The sequence below is a fragment of the Serinus canaria genome, chromosome 1 (assembly GCF_022539315.1).
Source record: "Serinus canaria isolate serCan28SL12 chromosome 1, serCan2020, whole genome shotgun sequence".
NCBI lineage: Eukaryota > Metazoa > Chordata > Aves > Passeriformes > Fringillidae > Serinus > Serinus canaria.
The window spans coordinates 77,371,570-77,386,089 of record NC_066313.1 but is presented as its reverse complement, the minus strand read 5'-3'; the positions used below and the strand labels follow the sequence as shown (position 1 = coordinate 77,386,089).

The following is a 14,520-nucleotide window of genomic DNA, read 5'->3' as shown; positions in this document are numbered from 1 at the left end:
GGCACAAAGTGCTGAGACTTCCAGTGAAAGCCTTGCTTGCTGACGATAATTATGGCTTAGCACGTTACCCTAGTAAAAAACATTTCTGTGTTGAAAAATAAAGATTATTGGGGGGCATCAGTTGCATTTTATGTGCTAAACTCCATTTTAGTCTAAGATCTACACGTGAAGATACTTCTGCCACAGAGCTTGGACACAGGTAAATAGGAATCATTAAGATTCTTCCTCTGTAAACCATCCAAATTTCCAGATTTTCACGGAAGCCTGAAGGGTAAATCTTTAAAAGCTTTTCAAAATTTGAGACTGCTTTTGAGCCATGGGGATGACAGAGCACAACAAGCCATACCACAGCCGGGCACAAGAAACCTGTCTCCCAGCCTTTGTGCTGCACCTGGTAGGAAAAGGTGACCTGCACTGTCATCCCTGGTGTGAATGCTGAGTGTGTCATGGCAGGGAAGGGGACCTGCTCAGCTTGCTGGGTGCCATGGCTCCACAGTGGTGTGCCAGCCTCACTGCCCTGCTCTCTGCTCCCCACACTTCACTCAGAGAATACAACTCCTTCCTCCTCTGCCCTTGCCACCCCACTCTCCTCCTCTCACTGTCCACCGCTTCCATTCCAAGCTGTACCAAAGTGTGACTGCACCTGGCAGAAAGTGTCAGGAGGATGCTGAATCTCCATGCTGCCAGAAACGAAGATCCCATGTCATTCAAATGAGGCTGTGTGTTGTGCTGAATGTTGCATTCTTTAGCAAGAGCTGCAGATTCAAATCATACCTCAGGACTTCTGCCCATGGTTTCTTGTGTCTCAGTTACTCACCACACAGTTGCTGTACTGCCAGCAACATTGCATGCATGAGCAGGTCACCCAAAGGCATGCAAAGGAAACTCAAAGAATGAAGTCTAAACTTTCTCTTTTTCCTGTAATTCTCATCTCATGGGCTTAGCAGCACTACAAGCCTCCTTTACACTCTTAAATATTAACACAGCTATTCTCTTGTGGTGGGATCCCTCATTACCATATGAATAAATGATTAATGGTCACTGTACCAAACAAGTGCAACTTTTATAACTATATGAATCAGCACTGAGCCAAACCCTTCAAGAGTAGTAAGAGTTTTCTGGCATTTATTGCACTTTATTGCTTCCTGGATCGTTTAAAAGAAGTCACTGACAAACAACTGTAGGCTTGAAAGTTTACTGCGGATATAGTGAGCAGTTCTGTATTTCAAAATGCAGACAAGCTTTCTTTCCCAGCAATTTAATGCTGGTTCTTTGGCAGAAAACTCCACAGCTTGTCCAGCAAATGCTACTATTTGTGATGGCACCTCTTGTGTATTGCTAGAAGATAATTTTAATCATACTTTGAGTGTAGTTTTAAGTACTGTTCTAACAATTATGCTGGCTTTGGTGATGTTCTCCATGGGCTGCAATGTGGAAATTAAGAATTTCTTGAACCACATAAAAAGACCCTGGGGTATATTTGTGGGTTTCCTTTGCCAGTTTGGAATTATGCCTCTCACAGCCTTCTTGCTCTCTTTGGCCTTTAACATCCTTCCTATTCAAGCTGTCGTGGTGATGATCATGGGATGCTGTCCAGGGGGTACAGCCTCGAATGTCATCGCCTACTGGGTGGATGGAGACATGGACCTAAGGTAAGAGCAGCCCTTATCTGAGTACTTCATGTGGCTCTTTGCATTGTTGAATTTTACATTGAAAAGGACTGTCTGATCTGTCTGATGTTTTTCTTAGCTTCCTGGCACATGCATGGTGGTTTCTCCTTGTAAAGAGGGTTAGTTACTGTAATTGCAGTAAATATAAGCAGAATAGCAAATATCCTTGGTTCATTGTGAATTCATGAGGAAGATATCACAACAGAATTGTGTATGTTAGAAAATACCTTTATTGTTAAACTTCAGATCCTGGAGCAAATATCATCTATGAAGACAATTAAAGTAATATATATTATGAAAATTTTGCCCAAGTTAAAATTAGTTTTCTTTCATCAAGATCTTGAGTAGTAAAAATATTTTTAAAAACATAGGGTTTTGGTACCAGAATCCTCCCTACAAAATAGTGGCTATGCAACTTTTCTTGAAGTAATATTTCTTGGAAAAGAGCTCCTGTGGAAAAATATTGTCCCTTATTTTGTGCTGTATACAATAAAAAGACAGGTATTTATTTTGTCAATGAATAGTAGTTCTAACAAATACTTGTGATAATTCTTTCTGCTCCTGGAATGTTATGCAAAGTCTTCAAACTGAGGGAATATTTTACAGGCTAGAAACCACTACTTAAGGCAGCCCTGCATATTAGGAACAATGAAAGCCCTCCTTTGTGGCAGTGTGATGGTCTCAATGAGAAAGTGCTATGAACTCAGATGTGTAAGGCACCTGACATGGCCTAGGACATCAAACACACAGGAGAAGTGAATCCTACTCTTGATGCAAATTCCATGAGGGATTCATCAACTCTTAGAGCCTCTAAAAACAAGTCCCCTTTTTATTTTTGTGTCCTGATTACTTTGGTCTAAAAAAAAGAGGATCATTTCTCTCTTACCTACAGAGTAAAATAAATTGGAGCATTCATCCCATTTATCATATGCCAGTCTTAATTAGAAATGGAAAAAATAGTAGAAGTAAGAAAGATGTGGAGCTAGAGTAAATAGTCTAAGAATGTTAATATTTGTAGCTTAAGTGCAACATTTTTTTCCATCCTTTGAGAATATTGAATTTTTCTGTCACATACAGGTATTAATGTAAAAAAAACAGCTTTCAAATTATAAACAAGGTTAGCTCTGCTAATCCTTTACTTCCTCATTTTAGAGGAAAAATCTATGATATTAAGAACTGTAAGACTCTTAGTTTCAATTAATACAGGTCTAAGAAATCACAGATGAGAAGATATTGAGTACAAGGCTGAAATTTTGTTCTAATCTCTCCCTAAAAGGATAAACTGAGCTGAACTATGCTTGGTTATCTCTTTAAGTTCAAAATTGCTCCAATGAAATCAATGGTAAAAATCTAAATTTATAATGCTATGAACATGAAGAGGATTTCTGTTCCATGATGCTGACAAAGGGTGAAGTTAATAGAAAATGCCTTTAAAAGGTTATTCTTCACGTAAAGACCTCTACCTTAGGTCAAAGGCTTTTGGTCAGTACCTTTGCAACAAAGATGCAGGGACCACAGGATACAGGAGTACAGCAGATTGTCAAGGCAAGCATCTTCTCCTCTCAATAGAAGAATAACATTAGAAGTCATGTGGATGGCTTCTGGAGCCACCACAGTATTATAGAAACCTACCCATCATATCAGACAATGTTTTGGTTTTAACTGTAATGTTTTAGGATTATACATTACAACCCATGGTCACTGTCTATACTTCTGCTTCAAAACATCTCTGTGCAAATAGACCACAAGTTAGAAAAGGAATTAGTTTTATAATTAGCATTAAAATCATAGTCAGGTGAAGTGTGATGTTTCAATCTTTATCAGTAAATCAAACCCAGCTGATATCCTCTAATACTCCCCCATAGAGAAATATCTCTTGATATTTCACAAAAGCAACTGCTTCTGTGGAAACAGGGACTGGGGTTAGAGGATGGCCAGACTTTGTAGGTGGAGGTACATTCAGGGACAGTATAAAGATACAGGAAATACAGGTCTAGGAAACATGAGGGTTTTTGGTTTTTTTTTCAATTGGGACTTCATCAAACCTTAATTGTAGCCTGTAACTCTTTTTCACTGTAGGAGATTTCTATAGAGCCTCTTTTGCCAGAGGCTCCTGCAAAATCCTATTCAATGACTCTAAAGCAGAGAGTGGCTGGGACCAAAATGAATGCAGATATTCCTGTGGGTTGTGCATTAATTTTTCTATATTTCTCTGGATCTGCTCAGTTTTTTGGGACAGGATCAGTAGACCCTTTTCTGAGAACAAACAATAAAGAGAAATCTGAAGTGAGGCTCAGAAGAAAGCTTCCAAAATCTCTTAACTAGAACCCTCTCTCACTATTTTTATACCAGAAAAATGAGATTTGCATGCATAATTTTATACACTTTATTCCAATTCCAACACCTTAAAATAAGGAGTTTCCTCCTTATTTTAGATGTCTTGCCTTTTCCTATTTCTTCACTCCTGTAGCAGAATGCATCTTTTTGTACAACAGAAAACATAAATATCTTTGCAAAATGCAGCAACAATCCTTATGCTAAGCCTCACTGAGCAATTCTTGGCACCTACTTTTTGGCCTAGAGCAAAACAATCAGAAAAGGGGATTTTATTATATCACATATCATAGACAATGCAATGGATTTCTATGCTATTGACTTGAGAGTGAAATTTTAACACTCTAGAACTGCTGGTATAATGGAAAGCTCCATTTGATGTCCATCTCTGCCCCTGTTCCCTGCTTGCTGTCCTCTCTGAAACCAGCCAGACAGGCAGCATGGAGACAATTTTGCCAACAGTCCTTTCTGCTGGCCACCTGTCTGACTGCCTCCTTTGTACCAAAAGTTATGGTTCTGTGGCTGCAGAACACCTTGACTTTTCATGTTCTTTTCTTTTCAGCAGAAGCCATTCCTTCCATTTAGGTTTTCTCTGACCTGATAAATTGTCTGTAGCCAGCAACATTTCTTGCACAAGGTGTGAAATGATAATAAGAAAATGAGAAAGACTATGGGCTAGCATGAGATGAACTGTCACTGTAACCAATTTCTTTGCAGCATCAGCATGACAACTTGCTCCACGCTGCTTGCAATGGGAATGATGCCACTTTGTCTCTTTATTTACACCAAAATGTGGACTGATGCTAATGCAATTGTTCTCCCCTATAAGAGCATTGGTGAGTCCAGCAAAACAGCACTTTCCCTTCTGTCTATCCTCCATCCAGGGACAACCACCTCTATATCATCATCCCGCAGTCAGGAAGAAATCACCTCAGATTTTTTAAAAATATTCCTCTTTCTACTTTTTATAACCTTCATGGGCATTAGGCATCAAAAAACACTTCATATCATCCACAACTCTGCAAAAGAAAGACTTGAAGCCATTATAAATATTGTACAGATAATGATGACAAGATTGTGCATGTTTTTCTTTCCAAACGGCTTTGAGACCTACATGGTAGTGGGATAAAAATTTAGAATAATTAATATAGGAATAGCTGCTTCTTCTGGATGAAAGTGTTTATAACAGCTTTAAGACACAATCCTGCAAAGTGCTAAATGCTGAGGCCATAACCTGGCAAAATACTTGAGCACACATGGATAATTAAGCAAGTGATTAAAGCTGCTGAGTCTCTTTGAAAAGCTGCAATCTACACTGCCAGGAGTGGCTTCATTTGACTTCCTGTCTAAAATCTCATTCAGCTACAAAGAGAAAATAGTTAAAGTATTTAGAAATACATGCTCCAGTGCTTTGCAGAGCTGTGGCCCTAGTGCTTATCAAGTGCAGCTCCATGTTGTGCTAATCTTAAAAGCCAGCAGAATCACTTTCACATTCTTCAACTTCACTTCCCATTGTCCTTGGGGAAAAACAAAAATCCAAAACGTCGCTTGTGCTTTCAAAATAAATCCGGGGGGGGGAAGGCCAAAACAAAAGAATCTCTAAACGGGTTGCTGATACGGTACAGTAGCAAAACACCTGCAGACAAAATGAACATTTAATATAGCTACTCACATCCCAGGATAGTGATGATTAGCACACTCAGATTTCTGTCTGCCTTTCTGCTGCAGGTGAATGAGCATGTAGCTCAGCAGAATGGCAATTACTTCAACAGGCTGCCAAAGATAATAGAGCCTATAGAAAAGCAAGTAGGCAGGTGTGGGTAGAGTGTGCATGCGTGCTCCAGGGCGTGCACAGCAGAAACCTCCCCTGAAGGGCTGATCCAGGCCCACAGTCACTCATCAGGGTGTCTGTCTTGGGGTGAGCTCTTGCACCAAACAGGGTCTTGACTTCTCTTTTCTTTTTTTACAGGACTTTCTCTGGTGGCTCTTGTAATTCCTGTTTCGGTGGGAATATTTGTCAACCACAAATGGCCTAGTAAAGCAAAAATCATACTTAAGGTAGGATATACAAGGCTGAAGTATAAGAAATTATGGACAAATTACGGAATCCCTGTGGGACCACTGAAGCAGTACATTGCTATTCATGATATTAGTATCTGACTTCATAAGACCAGGAAATTTTTCAGCAGAAAACAAATGAGGTGCTGTGGAAATGTATTGCTTTTCCCCTGCACAAACATGCATGAGTTGCATGCACTATTTGAAACCATCATAATCTAAAGAACCTACTTTTGTCTTTGGCTGCAACTATGTTAGTAATTGTGTTCAGTAAATAATGTAAACTGAAATTGGAAGGAAAATCATTCAGGTCCATGGAAAGCAGTTTTTCTCTGCAAAACAATAAAAAATAAAATCATTCTGGATCAAAATGCCTTTCTCCTTTTAAGAGAGTTTCCTGATTTTTTGTGAGTCAATTTTTGAGTTTGAAGCCAATTAAGCCAATTTTTATTAAAAACTAATAAACATAAAATATTCCAACTCTTACATTAACCTTAACAAACTATTCACAAAATACAGCTACCTTTGCAAGATGGTTTCAGATACATAAAAATATGGGGATTTTGGAAAAAAACTGTTCTCATCAAAATAATAGTAATAATAATCCTGCCACATCCAGGGTGACAGCAAATTAATCATTCTATACATTTGGTTTAGGTTTAAAGAGATCTTCAGATGTGCTGAGAATTCTTGGCCTTTGCTAACCATTCTCAGTTAACAAATAGATTATCTAAATTTTCTTAAAGAAAACTAGTCTGGTCCCTTGTTTTTCTGCCTATATTTGGTATCACTTCTTTGCTATTGGCTCAGACAGCATAGAGCACAAGTAAAGTCATTTTAAGTCAATGCATTTTCATTAAACTGCCAGCTTACCACATTGCATTTTTAAATGCATTCCCATCCTACTATTTCTGTTTATTGAGCTGAAGGGAAAGCATGGACTTGTACCCACATGTAAAGAAACTCTACTTGATCTCTCAGCAAAGCCCCATTTCATTTCCTCTTACTGAGTGGGTGAGCAACCCACAGCCTTGAGAGCTTACTTCGTGTAGGACAATGAAGCATCAAGTGAAGATTGAGCCATAGCTGTCAGATTAAGGCCTATATAGTGAGAAATTCAGACAAGAGAACCAAGACAGTGTGCCAGGTGAAAGAAGAGCTTGTCATGGCCAGACCGTGTTTCTTCTTCCGAAGTACATGTGGTTAACAGCTCAGCCAAACAAAAGCACTTGTTCACTCAGTGCTCTTAAAAATGCTTCAGCCAAAGACTGATGGAACCACCTTGATGGCAATACATGTTTTAGCTGAGAAATAGATCCTGGTAAGCTTAGACTAAGTGTGTCTCTGAGATCCCTGGCAACATAGCCTGTAATGACAGACGTTCCACTTGGGTATTGAAAAGAGAGTGAGTTATAACCTTTTAGGCAATCAGTGGTAAAGATCTCAGTACATTCAGTCACAAGAAATAGGATCAAGTGCAGTGCTTAGGTCTGTGTGGAAGGGCTATACAAGCTCATAACCAGTTTTCAAGCATGAATTTTTAGCCTCATTAAAGATTTACCCCTGCACTTGGCAAATAATTTCCTAGCACTTGCTCACTAGCAATCCAGCTTCTAATTAGCACACACTGTACTAAACCTCAGAGTGATTCACCAAGGGGGGGAAGGAAAAGGCAGTATTCTACCTAATAGGCTGTCAGTTTCTAAACAACTCTGGGGAAATTTTTCAAATGTGTGCACCATTCCTCACTCATATCACATCTATGAAATTATTTTTACTCTCCAGCCCTAAGTACAATTATAGTCAAGGCTTCAAAAGACTAGTTTTACAGATATCTGCCATAGAAACATATTGAAGCTGTGTCTTAGTCTAGAGCTGTAGTCACACCTTGAAATACATCATACATCTCCTGTTTGTTAAAATGGCAACTATCTCATCTCTCTGCCTGCTTTGAATTGCTGCAAACACTAGGGTTTGTGTTTAACACGACATTTCAGTGACTCATGTTTGAGACCATGCTTGTTTCCATTAAATTTCCTTGAGGTGTCATTTGTGCAGTACTCTGTGATTCTGTGATTCTGACTCAGTCCCTCTTCTTTTGCTTCACAGGTAGGTTCCATTGTGGGAGCAGTGCTCATCGTGCTCATTGCTGTGGTTGGGGGAATACTCTACAAAGGCTCCTGGGTTATCACACCAAAATTATGGATCATTGGCACCATATTTCCAGCAGCTGGATATACTTTAGGATTCTTTCTGGCTCGTCTAGCTGGTCTGTCTTGGAACAGGTAATGCATAGCCTTTATTCAACTGTGTAAAAAGATTTTATTCAGGGATTAATCAATGTTGAGAATGCTCCCTAAACATTAGTTATGTGACAGAGTCACTGGTTCACTACGCCTGCTTTTTGTGATACTCTATGCAGACAAAACTTTTCTCACCCACATTTATTTACAGATTCTGACTATAGCATTTCCTCCAGCCCTTCATATGTTTTTTTTCCCTTTGTGTGCCAATGTCTTGCACTTCAAGCAAGGGAAACAGACCTGACTTGTAACTGGTTTGGAACTGCAGTAAAACCTCTCATGTAGATGCAGCAGTCTACAATCACTGCAAGAGAGGGAGACAGTCAGTGCCACATATGTGCCTTGAGGGTGGTTCACCATCTTCTACAGATGGTGAACTGCCAATAATTGGTGGTACCATCCATAGGTGGAGTGTTTTGCTGACTATGTCAGCTGAAGGAAATTATTTTCTTAGCTATCCTTTACATTTTTTGCTTATCCAGATTAGCAAAAAGCATAAGGACCCGCTGGATGCTATTTCCCAACTGTCTCTGTATTATTCCCTTTAGGTGTCGCACAGTGTCTCTGGAAACAGGCATGCAAAACACTCAGCTGTGTTCCACTATAGTACAGCTCTCATTCACTCCTGATCAACTTGAACTGATGTTTACTTTCCCACTCATCTACAGCATTTTCCAGCTGTTTTTTGCACTAATAATTTTAGGAGGTAAAGTACAGTAATTTTATTTTATAGCAATATAATTATCATTATTATCACCAGTTTAACTTTTCATGTATATTAGGAAAACAAGAAGGGATAAAAAAAAATGAAATGGATTTCAAAATGAAATTGTAGCTTTAAAAAGACTTTCTGGAGGTGTTGAAATGTTTTAGCAATATAAGGAAAGAAATGTTGCATGGATATATGTTACTACAACATCTTTTTCAGGCAATTTTTATCATTATTTTATTTAATACTGTCCATATATTGATCCTCAGGCTACCGTCTTTACAGAAGACGCCACGTCAAAACAAAGACAGACGTTGAGAAAACACCACAAAAAGAGGATCCAAAATCAAGTGCTAAAACAAATGGAGGATTTGTATCAGATGAGATGAAATAGACAATTACATCTACTTCCATCAGCTGTGAAAACAAATAATATATGGTTTATTTAAAACAATTTTTTCATGGAAAATTCAGTTTTTTCATGGAAATATTAAAGAAGAAGTTCTGCTGAGATTGTACGGCGAGACTTTAAAATTATTAACTTAAGAAAGATCTATTTTGATTTTTAACTTAGTTTTTGCCACAATCATAGAATCTGGTTTTCAGGATAATTACCTAAATTATGGGTTATTTTACATTTTATTATTATGGATTATTTAACAAAAAGCAGAATAGAGGTGGGCTATTGCTAAAAAGAAGCGGATATCTGCAATCCCAACTCCAGCCCATGATCCTGCAAATCCACCTGCTAGGCTCAGCCCCACGCAAAACAAAAATAATTCTTGTGAAAGCATCTGAGCAGGAACAGGAGTTGATATGGAAGATCTGGTAAGGCTGAATATGAATCAAGCATGAAATTGGACCAAGCCAATAATGAAATAAAAGCTTCATTTAGGTCAGTCTGGGCAGACTAAAGCACTGTATTAATTGCTTGAAGCATTAATTTATTCTAAAGCTATAATTTTAGCAAGTGCAAGGCACCTTATGACTCCATTATTTTTCCCAAAGTAATAGAAAGTAAAAGAATGTAGCAGCCTTACCTCTTAGGTCTGGGTCTTTTAGGTGCTGGAAACAGGAACAGAGAGACAAAGGTGAGGCCTTAAGCCTTGAGCAATTTTAGTGACAGCAGTGACAGCTGCATACAAAGGAGCAAGAAGAGGTTCTGGAAGTGTAAGAAATTATCAGCTTCTGCACTGAAAGGAAGGCATTTGAAAATGGAGCAAAAAAATGTCCCTGATTCATCCAGGACTGCTTCAACCAATCATAACATGAGACAGCAATGCTTGGAAAGAGTTATATATTTTTGTTATTTTATGAGCTAAATAAATTTGAACCTGCCAGATGTATATGGCATGTAGACATTGGTATAGTTGACAATTTTATATCAACCACGAATAGAAATAATTGGATATGCACATACATTATATATTGTTTGTTTCTGAAAATTCAAGAGGAAATCTCCCCTAATTTTGTGCAGAAAATGAGTACAATTCTAAGAGAAAGAGTGCAGTAAATTCCTTGTGGCTGCAAGTTTTTAAGGACACACTCAGTAACATTGGTCCTGTAGCTGTTTTGTAAAGAAAATATCCAGAGAACTTCTGGAAAAAGAGTGAGAGGTTGGCTGACTAAAAACTTCAAGAGTGATCCAATTATCAGCACATGGAAACAATATACCTTTCTGTCATATTCAAGTAGACCTTACAAGGTATGGTGTGTTCATGTGCAGGTTTTTTACAAACACAACTGAAATTGTGGAATTTAAGCTCCCAACGTGCATCTTTCCACTGCTGCAGAAGCATGCCCAGTACTAAACAAAGATTAAATTATTGTTGTCTACCATATGTTAGGGAAAGGGCCTCAAAATGTTCCTGAGTTCTGTGAGGCTTGAAGCTGCTTTACTTTTGGCAGGGAGATCAGAATGATCATAACTTCCAAGGAGGAGTTCAACACTCAGAGGGTGTTAGGACACAACAAGCTGTTCTGTGTTTTATGGAACAAAGACTAAACAAAACAATGTGGCAAAAACTGTTATGTTATGGAGAAATTATAAATTTTGAAAAAACACATTCATCAAGAAAAGGATGAGCTGTTATTTGCAACATCTGTACTAAAAGGTTATTGTCTCGCTCCTGCATCCATCGAAAAATGGACAGTGGAACTTAGGATCACGTCTTTCTTACACACAAAGCTGCTACTCTTCCCCCATGCTTGCTGAACTTCAATGTTTCTGTGTATATTTCAAGCAGATCTTGAAAATGTGTTGAAGAATAATAGTTTGTCTTGCTTATACTCTGTGTGTCTGTGTGTCTGTGTGTGTATTTAACACAACTGTAAAAACATTTAACTAAATAAAGTGAGAAACTGTTTATAATTTTGCCCACTGGAGTAATTTAAGGTGAAAATAATTGAAACCAAAACTAAACATGCATACAAAGTTTATAGTTTTGAGATGTAACAGAAGCATCTCATGTTATGGGTCAAATGGATATGTTTAATGATCCTAGAACCATAGAAGGTTTTGGGTTGGAAGGGATATGGAAATGTCATGTAGTCCAACCTTTCTGTGATGAGCAGGGATATCTTCAACTAGATCAGGTTATTCAGAGCACCATCCTCCCTGATCTTGAATGTTTTCTTGTAAATCTCCAGCTGTAGAAGTCTGGACAACACCAGTATCAGATTGCTTGTGGTGCTGGGGTGGGCTATCTCACAGTGGTGTAAGGAACCATTGGGGAAGATGTGTCCTCTCCCCAAAAGTTTCCAAAAAGATGTTTGGGTATATATGGACCTATAAATGCTGGGATATGGGCTGTTCAGTTGCAGGGGTCTGGTGGCCTCCAGATAACCTTGCAGTGATCATCAAAATACTGATATTGTCAAAAGAAAAACCCTGGACTGCTGAGATCACCTTGTTCACCCTGCTCAGTGTCACCTCCTCACATTCCACAGTATAAAGAAAGGCTGTATCTCTGAGTCACTGATGCTTTTTAAACAATCTTCTTTGCCTGGAAACAACCTGTGGATGGGACATTGCAGCTTGTGCAATTTAAAAGAATCGTGCAGCGTTGTTCAGGCTAATAAATACCCATTTTAATTAACTCTTACACATACTGGCAATCAGGAACTTTCCACTCTTAAGAAGTTGTACAGGCTCTAGGCTACCACTGCAAGTTTACTTTTAGATAATCATTCGTGTCCAGAGTGCCTGGGTAGTCCATGACTTTGCTGCAGTTCAGGTTCTCAAGCTGTTGCAGTTAAAATGCGATGAAGCATGTCTAAGGACAAACACCCTATAAGCTGAAATGACACTTGAATTAATGCCTCACTCATCCCAAGGTCTGTAGGATAAGGCCTGCAAAGATGCAAAAATCACACTTGCCAAGCCAATCTTTAGCCATAAATCTGGATCACAGAATCACAGAATCACAGAATCAGGAGGTTGGAAGAGACCTCCAAGATAATCAAGTCCAACCTATGCCTAACACCTTAACTAGACTATAGCACCAAGAGCAATGTCCAGTCTTTTTTTGAACACATTCAGAGATGGTGATTCTACCACCTTCCTAGGAAGTTCTGAACATCTATTCTGATTCCTTATTATTTTTCTTTTAGTTCTGTTAATAAAGGTTTTATATATCCTTCAAAGTTTTGAGCCTACTTTGCTCTCATCCTAATCCTTATCTTGCAGCAGAAAATGAGTAAATAATTCCAGTGGGTGCACTGGTGTTTGGCCAGTGCTAGACCCACTACATTAATTGGTGCTTTGGCCAGGAAACTCGGATTGGCAAACCAAAACCTCTACACTTAATTGGTGTTTCTGCCTGGCTGAACCAAAACTGCCAAACAAACTAATAAGGTTTTGATGTTCAAAACCTGCTTTTATAATATCTGCCAGTCAGTATAATTTTTTTCAGCCACAAAAAAGAGAAAGAAGCTTTTTTATTTTTTTTTTTTTGTGGTCCAACCAATTAGCATACTGTACTCTTGATGCAAATCTAAAAGAATAATCAGTATTCCCGATTTCCCAGAGTACAGACCTTCACTTATTGGTATCTGACCAGAATCTGCTCTCCACAGATTAATTCTCGCTTGCTTACATCCAAAATTAAAGCAAATAGAGTTTAACGGTAACCAACCAGGCCTGACTGGATCTTTCAAGCCAGAACTGAAGGGCAGTAGAAGTAAATTTCTTCTTCTACCTTGTAAGAAATATTAATTCTGCTCCAAAACATCTCAGTTAAACTGAACATTAAAATAACTTAAAATATCAAATGTAAAAATAACTTTTACTTGCCAGGATATCTGCCAATCTTCAAACTGGAATTGCAGAATATGGATAACTGAAGGTTCTGAAGAAGACCTAATTTTCTTTTCATTAATAGATATGTGCTGAGGAATTGTATTACCCTGTCCCTCTAATTTCCATTAAATTTAGCCATTAACAAGTAAGTTTCCAGAATCAACATTTCCTCCTTCCCTAGAAAGAAGCAGTCAGTGCTGTCAGTAGGAAAAAAAAAGATATGTCTGGAGAACAAGCCATCACACTCTTCAGACATCTGATTTAGGACAGGGAGAATTCTGGATGGAGACAAAGACATTGTGAAGAATCAAGCATGAAATTCAGTTGCCTGAACACAGGACCTAGTGTGATGTGAGGTGGTGCCCTGAGTTGTCCTGCCTGGATTTCCACTGCTCAAGCAGGAAGTCACAAGTATTCTGTAAGCCCTGTGTCCCGCCTGCACCCACTATGGCCCTACAGCAACTAAAACAGCACCACACACTTGTTTAATCAGACTAATCCTCCTTGTGATTTGTAATTCATCCTTATCTGCAGGGTTTCCCATGATATGTATTAATTCTTCCACGGTCAGATGAAAGGTCAGCACTTCACATGGCATAATTGTTGTAAGGCCATAAGAAGACCCTTGTGATATATTGTAAAATACTTCAGAATTTATAAAAACAAACACCTAAAGTGTTACTTTCAGTTGCCTCTAAGAACTGACCAGAAGTATATTTCCTTAAGAGATTTCTCCCAGCCTTGCATCTCCCCCTAGAACTACACGGAACTTGAAAAGGTCTAGAAATAAAATTCAGTAAGGACATTTCAAATTATGTCCATGTAAACAAAGAACGTACAAAAAAGTATTAGTGATATATCTACTTGCTCATAATGGACTTAATGTAAAATGATTCAATAAATTACCAGTTTCTCTCCAAAGATCATAAATCAGTCTACTACCTTAGTAGTATTAGTAGTAGTAAGTTGGATTTAGGAGAGCATGAAGCTTTAGAAATATTAAATTGAAATAAAGGACATCCATCATCTTTTGGACTTCAATTATTTGGGGATTCGGCCATGGGGAATTAACTTTTGCCTTTCTAACCACCAGTTGAAAAATCTATTGCAATCACAGCAAATACTTTAAAATTCCAAAGAAAAGGG

At 38.4% G+C, this 14,520-nt stretch overlaps 1 protein-coding gene across 1 annotated transcript; it reads left to right on the top strand.

The window, feature by feature from the left end:
• Window positions 1-316: 316 nt before the first annotated feature.
• On the top strand, window positions 317-9,468 carry SLC10A2 (solute carrier family 10 member 2). The gene is made up of 7 exons (XM_009085340.2): window positions 317-394; window positions 1,237-1,652; window positions 4,722-4,840; window positions 5,974-6,062; window positions 8,172-8,347; window positions 8,914-9,071; window positions 9,344-9,468. Exons 1-7 carry the CDS (start codon window positions 317-319, stop codon window positions 9,466-9,468), a joined length of 1,161 nt encoding a protein of 386 aa, XP_009083588.2.
• Window positions 9,469-14,520: the final 5,052 nt, after the last annotated feature.

What these genes read in the sequence shown, in the direction of transcription:
- SLC10A2 (XM_009085340.2), top strand. Translation starts at nt 317, where the DNA reads ATGGGGATGACAGAGCACAACAAGCCATACCACAGCCGGGCACAAGAA. An exon ending in TCTCCCCTATAAGAGCATTG is followed by an intron (nt 4,841 to 5,973) that starts GTGAGTCCAGCA and finishes CTTTTTTTACAG; the next exon opens with GACTTTCTCTGGTGGCTCTT. An exon ending in TGCACTAATAATTTTAGGAG is followed by an intron (nt 9,072 to 9,343) that starts GTAAAGTACAGT and finishes ATTGATCCTCAG; the next exon opens with GCTACCGTCTTTACAGAAGA.